This window comes from Diabrotica virgifera, chromosome 2 (assembly GCF_917563875.1).
Source record: "Diabrotica virgifera virgifera chromosome 2, PGI_DIABVI_V3a".
NCBI classification, from domain to species: domain Eukaryota; kingdom Metazoa; phylum Arthropoda; class Insecta; order Coleoptera; family Chrysomelidae; genus Diabrotica; species Diabrotica virgifera.
In genome coordinates this window covers 131,362,956-131,378,318 of record NC_065444.1, presented here as the reverse complement: position 1 = coordinate 131,378,318, position 15,363 = coordinate 131,362,956, and the positions used below count along the sequence as shown (strand labels likewise).

Here is a 15,363-nt window from a genome sequence, read left to right as displayed (position 1 = left end):
TCTGCTCAGGTTTCCGCGTGTTTAAAAACACACAATTTCTTGAGCTGTCACGTAGCTGTAAGTGGCATAAACGGAAAACACACTCACAAGCAGATACCTGTCGTTCTTTTAAAATCCTCATACAAATCTTGAATAATTTGGTGGAATCATTAGCTTCTTCCCACCGAATCTCTTGAATAGCTCTGGCAAGTGATGAGTCAACTCCAGCAGGTTCTGTTTTTGATATATACTTTGCCACGTAGTAGGTGATAGCTTCATTAGTGCCGCACAGTTGAATATCCATATTGCCTTTCCAAATCCTCAGAAGTGTTGGGTTGTAATTGTTCACCCATTGATCTTCCTCACTTCTTTTCAGTAGCACGATTCGCCCGTTACTTCGTACAAACTCATCAGATGAATGAGCAACTATTTTGGTTTCTGCACATTCTGAACGAGGAAAACCAAATCGACAATTGACGGTCGAATTTTTTTTGCACGTAGAAGTGTGTCGATGAGTTTGACATTTCTTAACTAGTTGACATAGTTCTGGATCATCTTCAGAAGGGAGTTGACAGGAACAGGTTTGGTCAATATGTTGTAAACCTTCTGGAGTGTCGAATGCAGGACAATTCTCTAACCAGATGACCATGTGCAGATGAGGGCTCCCTTGGTTTTGAAATTCTATTTGCCACCAAAAATCTATGACTTTTGACCCAAAGACTTCATCGTTATTTTTTAAAATTCTCATCATGGCTGCCACTCGAATCATAAACTGACGACTCACAACTACAGGGTTTTCTTCTGAGTCGCTGGGTTTCTTGCACTGTCAGGGTCGACGTCAGGTCTATTGTCGGCAATTAGTAAAGCTTTTCGCATAGAAGTTCACCATAGATCATTGCAGCTTAATGTTATAAAGTGATGAGGAGGTCCTAGACAACGAATGAGCGCGAGGAGCTCACTGAGACTGCTGTGCCAGTATGCAGCAGACCCTCTTAAATTTTTTATGTAAAGATGGACATCAGTCACTAAGCCATCCTGGCCTTGAACTTTTTTACCACAGGCTGAAATAGTTGATTTTACGCGTAAGTACTCGAACATTGACAAGGCGTAAAAAAGGTAATCATTGCGACAAAATCGTGGATCATTTCCAAGTATCCGGAATTGAAAGTAGTCAAGAGGTGATATCTTTACTGATCCCCTTTGATTCAATCCATTAATCCCATACGGAAACAGATAAAACCATGCAAATTCTTCAGATTTCAATTCGTGGCGTTCATTGACTATATTTCCGTTGGTTTTTCGAACTATTTCATTTAATCTATTTGAAACTTCCAACTCATCTTCAACATTGCGCTGTACACAATCAATGGGAGCCATCATTGACGTTTGTAGGGCTATGTGAGTATCTGAAGTAAAATCTTCTGGAATCTGCAACATAATTTTAAATTTATTTCATTGGAGATGTTTTTACATGCAGTTATAATAGAACAAATTATTACCGTCAAAACTCGTTCCTGTATTTGATACCGATCGTCATTCTCGGCCATAGCAATATCAGAAATCTGCAACAAATCATTACCGGGGAAACTCGTTCGGTTACAACTGGGGATCCGTTTTCTTGTACATCGATTTAGTTAATTGTGTACTTAATGTTCCTGGATCCTGTAGCTCGTTTACAGATTCGATGAAACTCATTCATGTCATCACACTGAATAACGCATGCTTTTTCGTTCCTTGCCATCGTACCTTTCGGGCCACAGGAGTAAGACTCGGCAAAGTAAAATTTATTTCCAGATTTGATGATCGCAAAAGATTTTGAATTTGTGATTAAAATGTCTGCTGTATGAGTTTCGAACAATTTCACAAGTCCATCTGATAATTTGTATCCAAAGTCTGGAGTATTATCTCGATCAGATAGACTGCCGAATATACCTGTATCTTCAATGTACTGAATTTTGAAACCGTCCGAACATGTTGAGATTGTTTTCAACCACGTCAAAATCTTTGACTACTAGGTATCCATTTGCTGGGACGGCATATCCATCGTTCCGTTCGACGATTAATCTATTCACAGTCGAATATAATTGGTCAGCTTCTATCATGTTTTCATTTATGATGTTTGTTGACCACCGTTGCATGTCCATGATTGAAGATCGCACAATAGTAGCAAGAGCCATAACGCAACATTGGATTCCAGCGGTTTGAGAGTTGAAGATTTCCTGAATAAAAATATAATAATGTAAGAAATCATTTTTTTTTTCTTTAACTTACTTTTATAATAACTTACCGTGTTTCCTTGATGCCAAGATGCATGGATAATAATACGTGAGTTATTGTTAATAGCCACGTACTCCGACATAATTTCTGCACTTTCATTGAAATCTTCAATTTCTTCATCGCATGAAACAGGATTTGATAGCTGCATTTTCATAGCTCAAGATGTGCATTTTCATCAATGACAACATCTCGATACAAAGGGTTATTCGCCTTTAGCCATTGCAATCAATTTGGTTCTGGAGACAATCAAGCTGCAATCAGTTTGGTTCTGGAGACTGTATAGTCTCGAGTAGAGTTTGCATTTTCTAAACGTTCTGTTGCTATTATAATATCTGCATCCAATGTCGATCGAGGTAGAAACGTTGATAGTTTTGAAATGACTTCAAAAATGTCCAAGGCGAAAAGTATCGCTTGACCTTTGAATCCGTACTGCCCGTACAATCCATAAAATTTAACAATTTTTAAAAAAGGATGAATTCGTGAAAGCAGACGTTGTTCAGCTTGAGAAAGTGCCTGAATTTCTGGCGGGATATCACCTGAGTCTAAATTGTTCCAAAAAGCTTTTGCGGGAAAATTTGGTTTTTTACTTGTTAAGTGCAATTTACAGCGTTGACAAACTGTAAGGCGAACTTTATTTATTAATTCAGGTGGCATCCAGTCTGGAGGTGCCATTGGAATCAAGTACGTTGAAACTTGCTTGGGATAACATTGCTTTGTACAAATGTCACACACTTTTTCAGCAAAAGTATTAACTTCGGCTTCAAACTCTTCGTGGCAAAAATTTCGGACTCTAGCAGTAATTTGTGTTCTCCTGCCCTCTGGATTTTCTTCTCGGCATTCTGCTTGTTTACAAACGCGTCTGCGTTGATACGCCTCTTTTTGTTTTGTCAGTCTAATTAATTTTTGACTATTAGTTTCAGCATCACGTTTCTCGCGATATTTCTTTCTTGCTTTCTCTAATCTTCGTTTTCGTTGACTGCTCCTTTCTGATGCCTTCGCCATGCTAAAGAAAGAATAATAAAGTTTTTGGTTTTTCTAACTTCATTTTTCTGAATTTAATTTTTATGTTTAAGGGGCAAGGCGCTAAATGCGACTGTCAAAATTTTCAATGTGTTATAAATGTATTCATTTTTTCGAATCCTGAGAAAACTAGAAGTATTTTTGAAAAATGTATACGCAGAATGAAAGATTAATATCGAGGGCCAAAAGTTCCTTAAAATCGATAAAAAGTTTCTTTTGAATGAAATATTTACTAAATTTTCTCTTTTACTTTCACCCCTGTTATTTATTAAAATAAATATTATAGAAGTTTTCAGGGACTTCCGGCCCTCGGTAATAACGTAATATTTCATCCTGTCTTTAAATTTTTCAAAAATACTTACAAGTTTTTTCAGGATTCGAAAAAAATGAATACATTTCAAAAAACATATTAAAATTTGACCGGCGAAATTTTGCGCCTTTCCCATTAATAAACGTTTTAATTAAATGAACAAATCAAAACTAAAACATTAAAGTATAATTTTTTCAATTTTCTTACGTTAAACCATTATGTACATTCTATAATCAATAATAATAAATAAAAAATTCGACATGATGTTAGTTCAGTGAAAAATTTTATGAAACTACACAAAAAATGCAAAGGTTCCTACTTGATTTTGAAAATTTTGGCACTTCTGATTGTTAGCGAATGTCACAGTATTATTTGTTTACAAACCAATAAAATTATTTTTATGTTATCAAAAATATTATATCTGGAAAGTGTGACTTTATAGTAATTCGCATAAACTTGTTAACTTTGATTTTCAAAAAAAAAGTGTTTGAAAAGATTTAAAATTTCGATAAAAAATATATTTCTTTTATTTTAGTAAAAAAATTAAAATTTCAAGTATTAGTTAAAAAATCTCAAAAGGAGTTATTAAGGGCCGGTATTTCCAACCTCACTTAAGCCAAAGCTTACTTTAAGCCTTTGCTAAGCTTAGATGCCTGTATTTCCACTTCAATTTGAGGCTTAAGCCTAGGCTTAAACCAAATAATTTTAAGCTCGCGCGAGCGTTGGTTTAAGCCTTTGCTTAAAATTTGTTTTCTGTTTTTTTGAGGTTATTTCTATAGATTATTAATTAGAAAGTTATTTTGAAAACCAACTTTTGAGTAATAACGTCATTAGTAGATTATTAAATAATAATCTATTAATCTATTAATTTATTAACCGTAATAACGATTATTAAAATTTTTACTACTTTTGGAAGGTGTAGGCACATGAAAATTATTTATTTCTACAATGCTTGGTAGGTATATTTATTTTACAAAAATATACTTACATTCGAATTTGACATTTTAAGGAATATATCCAATAAACAAAATTACAAAGGCAACTATTGCTTATGAAAAATAACAATAAAATATAACCAGAGAAAATAGAAACTAACACTAACAACACATGTACCATGTACACAAAATTAAGTGAAGTAATTGACATTGATATTGATAAGATGACAATATAAAATTAAACGTCAACAGTAGTTGTTTTTACCTCAGAACAGTTAGTTCTGGCATTTTGACGTATTCAGAGGTACCAAACCAATTAACTTTACAGTTGAGCATCAGTTTAGTTAAGGAAATGATGGAAATACGGCATGCGGCTTAAGCTTCTCCTTAACTTTTGACACAGGCTTAGCTAAGCAAAAGCTTAAGTAGCTATTGAAATACCGGCCCTTAGTTAATGCAAATTGTCGCATTAAATATTTATGCGTATAGTACATACCTTCACACCGGACCCTTAATAATTGCACGATGTCACATGACAACATTCACAGCACATAGGTCACAGAAGCACACTTGTTTATAAATGACCGTTGAATATGTTTAACAGTTCGTAAGAAACTTTAATTATACGCCAAAACGAATTCTAATGTTAATTGTAGCACGAAACGTCTTTACCGGTGGTTTTTCTAAGACAACGATAAAAACACGAATCTTTTGAATTCGAGTTTTGGTCGAAGTTTTGTTTCGTATCATATTGAAATTTGAGACGAATAAGCGCCGATGTTTATACAGTATGGTGCAAATGAAAGGAATAAATTCATCATTTCGTAAACCGGCACATTTAAGAAAAAATCCCGAAATAGGTCGATTTTTATTTTTAAATTATGATATTTTGGCATATATCTCATATAAGCGACATCCATCTGGGCGTGATGACGTAATCGATGATTTTTTTAAATGAGAATTATTCTATCCCTATTATACTGCCGTGTTAGCTCAAAAGGCCGTAACTACAATTTTTATTAAAAACGAGTTTCATATCCCACGCGTTATTTAGTAATCTATTCTACAAGTCTACCTGAGTTTCATAGCCGTATCTACAATAAAACCGGATATATACTGCTTAAATTAATAGCCGTATCTGAATTTTCTACTAAAATGTTAGCTTTAAAAGCCGCAACTGTAAATGTTAACACGAAAAGCCGTAACTAAAAAGTTTTCGGCAGATACGGCCTATTCACTTAACATTTCAAGATATTATTATGTTGGCGCGAAAAGTAGTAAACTGTCAATTTACTTTATTTCTAACCTTACCTCAAAATATTGGTAAAGTATTTTATCTGACAACTTTAGGACATCACGAAAAAAATGATAAGCCAGTTAGAACAGCTTTAAGGAGTTCCCAATTATCGCTTAAACCTAACAAAGATAAACGAGGAGGCAGCTTAAAAAAATTTGACAGAGATTTAATCATTAGTCATATACAGCCCTTCAACCCTACGACATCGCATTATAGACGAGCACATGCTCCGAACCGTTTATACTTGCCTAGCGACATAACTATAAAACTAATGTATGAATCATTTAAAGCAAAAAACAGTATGCAATGTTCGTATTATTTATATCGTCAAATCGTTAGTGAGCTTAATATTTCATTTGCAAAGCTTGGAAACGAAGAGTGCTTTACTTGTGAAAAATACGAAATTCATAAAAAAGAAAGCTCACACGTGTTAGATGACGGTCTAGTTTGTCCTGAATGCGAAACATATAAAAATCATCGAGAACAAAATTTATAAAGGCCCGAGAGATGTACAACGCTGATTCCCGATCGTTGGGCGATTCTAGAGTTTATACAGGTGATCTGCAGAAGGTATGAATTTTATTTTGAATAATATCTGTTATATTTGACCTTACACAATCTTTTTGTAGGTGATTATGCCCCCAAGATGCGATACTTTCAAAGAAATTATATTTACTCCTAGACTGATAGCCTTTAATGAGAGCTTTGTTCCAGCTCGTACTTCTAAAACTTCTACAGTTGCTGTTCTATGGCATGAAGCTATTTCTGGACGAAAAACGGCTGATATTGTTAGCACATTTTATGCATTTTTAAACAAAATTAGGGATTCCGAAGAAGTTGTTATTTGGCTGGATAATTGTTCCGGTCAGAACAAAAATTGGTGCTTGTACACATTTTTTGTGTATGCTGTAAACTCATTAGAATTGAACATTAGTAAAATAACTCTAAGATATTTTGAGTCAGGTCATACATTTATGGCAGCTGACTCATTTCACCATAGAGTCGAGCAATCACTAAATCGACAAGGTAAAGTTTATGACTTCTTTGATTTTGTAAATGCGGTTAAAACGTCAACACGTAATGTCGAAGTTATCGACATGGCTTTTAATGATTTTTACCACTGGAAAGGCGAATCATCTTAATATAAAATAACAAGGTTGGTCCCTCGTCCGTACCTTCAACAAATAGTGGAAGTTCAGTGCATGAGAGGTTTCCATACATTAGGTTATAAAACTAGTTTTGAAGGAGAAATCATAAGTGCCAATTTTTTAAAGGCTAATATCCAAATAAATGGCATTGCAAAACCACTCTATATCTCTCAACCACGAGGTATCACCATGGAAAGGAAACAGAATATAATCACTGAAATTGGTCAAATAAAGCCCCCAAATCGCATTACATTTTGGAAAAATATTTTTGTTAGCGAAAATGTGGACACAATTGTTGGTTAATATAATATAATAACTAGGTCGGAGTAGAAAATTAAGGATTAATTATTTATATTTGTTTGACTGAGTATGATATTTTAGTTAGTCTGTATTGTTGTTTACTTTTTTAACTTTCCTAATTATTAAGAATAACTTACGAAATTAATACAACATTAATATTGTAACGTTAATTTGTTTAATGCAATAAATATTTTTAAAAAATCATATGTAGTTACGTTCTTAATTATATACCTCATATTAACACGTTCGCACCTGACTACCACTATACTGGTAGTTCGAGTTTTCCGTAATATACTGACTACCACTTTACTGGCTCACAACTCTACTAATTTCAATGCTTTATATATTCACACAGACCAGGAGTAAAGAAACGAGATGTAGACGCCGTATATGTATGTAGTCTCTAATATTGTAATCTTTGCCAGTATACTGGTAGTTCGTTCCTAAACAGTATTATCGACACATTTAGAACACGTGAAAATTTTAAGGTTATATGGTGATATTGGTGAATTTTATTGATGAAATATGGATAATACAAATATTCCAGGGTAAGAAATATTGAATATCATTTATAGAATAGGTCATAATAGTGCTAGCAATAAAACAAAATAATTTTGGTGTAATATTTTAGTGTTATTTAGTTACTCATTAAATAAAAGCACAATGTGCAACTAATTCCACTTTCGATCATTTTATTATTACTTTTCTTTAAATTACTTTAAATGTAGTTCGTTCTATGAACATAAACCTCTCAATCTTCAGTTAAATTTAGCATTCTTAAATTTTGTTCACTTTATTTAGTTACAAGATTTTTTTTATTGTCCCATTATAAACACTTGAATGTTTCTTGAACGAATAAATAATATTGAAATGTTTTAATTATTGTTCTTAAAAGTATTACAATATTTAGATGAAAAATAAAGTTATATACAGAGTGGTTCAATAGTTTGTGCATTACTAATTGTTTTCTTTTTGTTTTAGCCCAAGTGGTATGAAAAAACCTAGACTTTCAAAGTATGTTAGTAATCGCCCGTTAACAGAACAAGAATTGCAGATTGAAGCAAATAAAATAGAGGCAGAATGTTCCGATGATGTCCCAGAAAATTCTAGTGAGTCCGAAGATGATTTTTCTGACGATGATTCTATAGTTGATAAAACTTATCTTAGCGAAACTAGTGTGAATAGTTCTGAAGATACAGAGTCCGATCAAAGTGAATCTGGGGATGAACAACAGTTTGATCTAAAAGATGTACCGAATATTTGCCATAATAAGACAACAAATCCCACTATGACACAGAAAAAATTTACAAAATACATTTCAGATGAACATTATGGTTGGGGTGAAGTAGAAGATGTAACAGAATTTGATTTTACTGGAATGCCGTCTATCAATGTAAATCTTCCGGCCAATGCAAAACCCATAGATTATTTTAATGTGCTTTTCGACAACGATATAATCAACACAATTGTATGCGAAACTAATAGACGACCCACTGTATCCACATCTACAACACTTCAACAACGAAAAAGATGTGTATGGAAAGAAGTTTCTAATGAGGAAATCAAAAAATTCCTAGGTTTGTGTGTTTTGGGAGGCATCGTAAAATTTCCCTCCCTTGCCAAACAGTGGAGCAGGAAAAGTATTTACTACCACCCTATTTTTGGGAAAACTATGGCCAGCGATAGATTTCTAGGGATTTTAAAAATGCTACGATTCGTAGACCATACTGATGTTAATACTGAGGACCGTCTTTACGAGATTCGGACTATTTTGGACGCAGTTCTAAAAAATATACAAAATTGTCTATACCCTAATAGAGAGCTCTCCATTGATGAGGCCATGTTCTTGTGGCGTGGTCGTCTCATCTTTCGACAATACATAGCCAGCAAACGTCACAAGTATGCGATTAAACTATACGAACTCACTACACACGATGGATATATATTAAATATTATTGTATATACCGGAAGAGGTACATTGAAAACGGCGGATATTGTCAAAGAGTTGACGAAGGATTATTTCGGAAAAAGTCATGTTTTATACATGGATAATTTCTACAATAGCGTAGATTTGGCGGAAACCCTATTCAAGGAAAAAAACACACGTTGTTGGAACTCTACGAAAAGACAGAACTGGAAACCCTAAGGACATGTTAAAAAAGAAGCTAAAGAAAGGAGATGCTGTATGGAAACGTAAAGGGCCCGTATTGGTTACCAAATGGAAAGATAAGCGTGATGTCAGAATGATCAGCACAAAGCATAAGCACGTTATGACTGAACCCGATTGTGTGCTTGACTACAATAAGCACATGTCTGGGATAGATCGAGGAGACCAGATGTTGTCATATTACTCGGTACCAAGAAAAACACTTCGGTGGTATCGAAAATTGTTTTTCCATCTATTAGACATATGCATTTGGAACAGCTTTTACATTAGAGCATCGAATAAGAAAACTTCCTTTTTACAATTTCTTGAGAGCATAGTAATGGACCTTATCGACAATAACAAGGCTATTCAGGTACAAGCCACTGCAAACAACATGCATTACCCAGAACAAGTTCCGGTCACGGAAAAAAATAAAAGTGGTATGTTACGGTGCCGATATTGCGCTAAGCAAAATGCCCGAAAAAGGTCGCGTTATTATTGTCCCAGCTGCCCCGACTCACCAGGACTATGCATAGTTCCTTGCTACAAATTGTTCCATACACAAGGCAAACAATAAATTTATTTATTATAGTTTTTTAGGATGATACTTATGTTTTTTTTGTAATAAAAAAAATTATGACCAATTTTTTTCCCAATTATAAAGCGATTATTGTTGTTTATTTTATCTAGATTAGCCTGCCAGTATACTGGTATTCAGTATATAGTTAAACACGTACAAATATATCCTGACTACCAGTATACTGACAGGCTAAGTAAACAAAAAAAAAAGTTTAAATATCTATATACTAATCCATGTGTCCGAGTTTTAATCCAATATTCCTTTTTTTACCTAAAAACTCATATCCGTTTCTGAGGAACGTCTAGTGGTAATACGTTAGGTGCGAACGTGTTAAGTGAAAAAGGCGTATCTGTCAAAAGCGTTGTTTTCCCAAGTTGATACTCTACCAAAATCTGTCACATGATAGAATAAACCTATTTGTTAACTTCTATATGGTACAAGTCACAACTTTTTAAAAAATCACGATTGCCTAATCAAAACCACTAAAACTGATTTTTCTCGCAAAGTAGTTTAAAGTAGATTCGCCCTTTTGAGTTAACACGGCAGTATAGGGGTCGTGTGCTAGCTCATTTGAAAGGTTATTAAATTCTATATTCAGTAATATAAACATTTACATACTTATTTATACAGGATGTCAGAAATATTCTTTTAAATTAAATTATTTGGCAAAAAAAAGAAGAATGTGTGTAACTTATTAAATTTAAATTAAAATACATTTTACTGCTGTCAGTAACCAGACAAAAATGTTTATATCACAAATAGTCATTGCTTTTCGCTTAAATTGAATGTTAAAACTTCCAAGAGGCAGGTGGCTGGCGGGAGCTGGCTTGAATATTTAATTTAATAGAAAAGCCATATTTACTTCTGAAATACACATTTTTTTCTGTTTACGGGCAACTGTAAAATGTATTCTGAGTTAAATAAATTACATACATTCTTCTTTTTTGTCAAATAATTTAATTAAAAAATTATTTTTGGACACCCTGTACAAATAATTATATTAATTTTGATATTACTGAATAAAGACTTGAATGACCTTTCAAATAAGCAATCGCATGTCCCCTATTCTCATTTAAAAAAATCATCGATTACGTCATCGCGCCCAGATGGATGACGTCACTAGTATGACATATATGCCAAAATATCGTAATTTAAAAATAAAAATCGACCTCTTTCGGGATTTTTCCTTAAAGTCCCTTTTTACGAAATAACGAATTTATTCCTTTCATTTGCATCGTACTGTATAAACAAATATATGAGTGTTCAAAATTTAAAACTTTATTGTTTATTTATGACGCATAACGTAAACAATTAACGTAAAAAGTGAAATTATGTATAGGTTATATCATTAGCTACAATCCGTAAAAGTTTCAAGTTTCTTCATTGTAAAAAACAAGATAATTTAGGCCTTTTTCCATTAAAATCGTTTTTTTTTATTTAAACAATTAATAAACGTAAACAAAAATTTGTTGTTGTCTATTCGTGTATTGTTCCCACGAATGCATATGTCTGCAAATTTTCATTCATTTGCATGGAAGAAAAGGTAGTCAAATTAACATCCAAAGATTTGACGCAATCTATTGAACTAAATAAAAGCGTTTAACAATAACAATACATATAATAAAACAAATACTTATAGCAAATAATAAAAACAAATTTGAAGTGTCAATACGCAACTGCCAAATAAAAATAAGCGTTACCAATGTGTGCTAAAATGTCTACTTATATAATGGCACTTATATAAATTAAATGAAACAAGTTATGATGTATTTCTTTAGGTTTACATTAATAGAAATCTTCAAATATTATTTCTACGCTTATTTAATAAAATATGTCTAGTGGCTGCAATTCCAGTGTACTCAGCTAAACGATTCTAAAAAGGAACACACCTACGACTTAAATATTTCGTGTTGGTATCATGTGACGTCACTTGCTATGACGCGGATGACGTGCAACGGTATTTATACTATACGAACCATATAATGAACCTGGTTTATTTAAATTGAATACAAACTACTATACCCTATTCCATGAACATACGCCTGTTTTGGATTACTTCGACAACGAATATTTTACTGTGCAAAATAAGAAGAACGAAAGTAAACTGCAAATTACATTGTTGTTTATTGGAATAATTATTAGCGCCATTTACTTTCGTACATCTTATGTTGCACAGTAAAATATTCGTTGTCGAAGTAATCCAAAACAGGCGTATGTTCGTGGAATGGCCCATACGTTTCTGTTATCAATCCTGATTTCGACATTAACACTAACGGCTCTAATAAATTAACGTGCATAACAATGAGCCATATTTATAATATTCGCAACATTAATACAAGTACTATTAAACTTACGTAAAATTCTCAAGTAATTCCAGGCGGTACTGGTCTGTAGACACTCGTTTGATGCTTTGGGGTAAGCGTTGTGTGTACAAGCATTGTACGAAAGTGTACAAGTTGGACAGAAAAGAAATAAAAATTCTTTAATGTAAAATGGGATAGTTCCTTGTGGTTGGGTGTATACCATACGTAAAAAATGTTTAAAAAACTTTGACAAAAGACGACGCAATCCTAATTTTAGATAACAAAAATGCTACAAACAATTCAATATTAATTACCAACAAAATAATAAAAAAATCTTAAAATTCCAGTCTCTAGGAACAGAAATTTCCAGTTACGGAAATCTTAAAGAGGGTGTAACAAAACCAACAAATTAAATAGCTTGTACAATAATTAAGGTATGTGCATAATATGTGAAATTATTAACATAATTTCAGGGCTGTGTGGACTGTGTGTTTTTAGGTTGCTGGTTCAAGTGATTATGGTGTACATACATAAAAGATCATATGGGGATTATAGCATACAGACAATAGTATCAGTTTATAAAAAATCTTACCCAAGTCACTGTTTCACCACTCGCGCATAGATCATGTCACATATGCCGGTTTCACACACGGTTACTTCTAGTACGAGGTTAATTGTTTTTAGCAGATAAGCTGTTTGTCTACATCGGATTTGCGTCTTATGCTATTGCACAGAGAGAAAAAGCGATACTTGAACCCAGAGAAATGTCTGCGATACAGAAAAATATTCGCGTTAATACTTGAACCCAGAGAAAGGTCCGCGTACTGAGAGAGATGTGTTGCCTTCAAAAGCTAACACAAGAGAGACTGAAACTTTTGCTTTCAAACAAAAGCAAGAGTTTCAATCAGGAGTGAAGAGAGGGAAAAATAAGTGGAGAGAAGTGGATATCATATAGAATAATAAGGATATAAAACTGGATAGGAAAGTGCGTCTGTATAAATCATCTGTGAAATAAATAATGATTAAGCGACATAAATGAGTGCCGATAGAACAGAAACCAAAAGAATACTTAGAACGTATATAAAATACCTTGAGATAAATTTCTGGGAATGCCAAATTACCAAATAAGAGATCTCTATAAAATGTAGGATATTATTTTACGATAGGAAAGATAGAGAAGAAGACTATCACGAGTATAAAGATATTTAAGTCCAACAGACACTAAGCCGCCAGGAAGACCCTTCAAAAGATGGTGAGATAACTAGCAGTCAACGTTACAAGTATGACTTCAGATCGGACAAGAACAGAAGAAAAAGAAGACTGTTTTTCGCTTTTCGTAGAATATACTGGGCTATTTAACCGCATGTCTAATGAAATAAACACAAACATTATTTACCTTTATAGTCTATAAATGGCATTTAACTACCAGAATTATATTTTGCCATAATATCTATCATAATAAATCTACCACATGTCAAAATATAAATAAATATGTTTTAATAAAGAAAATATTTTTTATAAAATTCTAAAGCTGATATTTTCTTTTATAGAAATCTACCTTTAGCCATTGCAATTTCGTGCACGTTAGTTACCGCCGTGTATGTACTGACCAACGTTGCGTTTTACACCACACTTTCTCCAGTCGAAATTCTTGGTTCAAAAGCAGTAGCAGTAACCTTCGCCAATAGACTATTTGGACCTTTTGCTTGGACAATACCAGTGTTTGTTGCTCTATCTACATTCGGGGCTGTTAATGGAATTCTTCTTACATCTTCAAGACTGTTTTATGCAGGAGCATGTCACGGCCAAATGCCAGAGCTACTTACTATGATCCAGTCTAAAAGAATGACGCCTACGCCATCTGTATTAGTAATGGTAAATATTGTTTTATGTTACATCGGTAATTTATTATTATTAAAAATATATTTTCTTTCATAAAAAGTAAATGGTTATTTAGGTCCCAATTAAATAAGGGTGCGATACTTTAGAATTAAAAGAAATGATTCTAAAACGAATAGCTAAGAAGGAATCCGAAAAGACCTCATATAAATTATTTATATATATTTACCGAAATAATTTACCTCAACTCCTAAATTAGTTCGTATATATTAAGAAACATTAGGTTTGTTCTAGCAAACAGTCGAACTAGTCAGAAACCGTCAGCAAACAGTTGGTCAGTGAGAGAACATAATACAGTCACCAGTGTTATCCCACATAACAATTTCATGTTCTTAGTAGATTCATAGAACATACTTTTCAGAAAAAGTATATACTAAGAATATGCGTAATTACCATTGCGAATGTGCAGAGCACATACTGAGTATATACTACATTACAGTACTTAAACGTTCTATGTATATACTTAGAATGTACTACCGCACTTCTTCTCAGTATATACCAAGAATATACTTTTTAGGATATTCTAAGAAGGTGCTATAAACCTTCTATTTATATACTTAGAATGTACTACCTCACATCTTTTAGTATATAGGAAGAATGTACTTTTTAGTATATGGAAAGAATATTACAAGGAAGTGCTATATTGCTCAGAAGCATGTTTTCAGCATCACCGAATCTCATCCTAGGTTCTACTTTCTACTAAATTTACATATTACATATGAGAATGTAGTTAGTACATTCTACAATATTACTTAAAAAGTAAATATAAAATATTATATAAATTTTAGTTAGTTATATCAATATTATATAGGTAGGTAGGTATATATATTTAGTTATTATGTGCATATAAAAATATAAATGCTGAATATATAAATTTATATATTCATATTCATATACCTATCGTACCCAAATAAATATTATGTAACATATGTATGTAAATAACTAAAATTTATATGTTGCTTATATGTACCTATATACATACTTACTATTTAAGTAATATTGAAGTACCAAAATGAATTTTTTATTTGTAAGTTGACCGCAAACAAAATAAAACGTTTAATTATGCATGTTCCTATTCCTGGTTGAAATACTTGGTCTTCCTCACAACACAGCATAGACATTGTTAGTGTTAAGTGTAGACACAAATGCCAAATGCCTATTCAGTAACT

At 32.9% G+C, this 15,363-nt stretch overlaps 1 protein-coding gene across 1 annotated transcript in view; it reads left to right on the top strand.

Moving 5' to 3' along the window:
- The window catches only part of LOC114327480 (large neutral amino acids transporter small subunit 1), a 221,749-nt gene that overhangs the window by 129,481 nt on the left and 76,905 nt on the right, over positions 1 to 15,363 (top strand). The window contains exon 6 of the mRNA XM_050643994.1: positions 13,846 to 14,170. Coding sequence (XP_050499951.1) covers positions 13,846 to 14,170 — 325 coding nt within the window. The remainder of the gene's footprint in view (positions 1 to 13,845; positions 14,171 to 15,363) is intronic.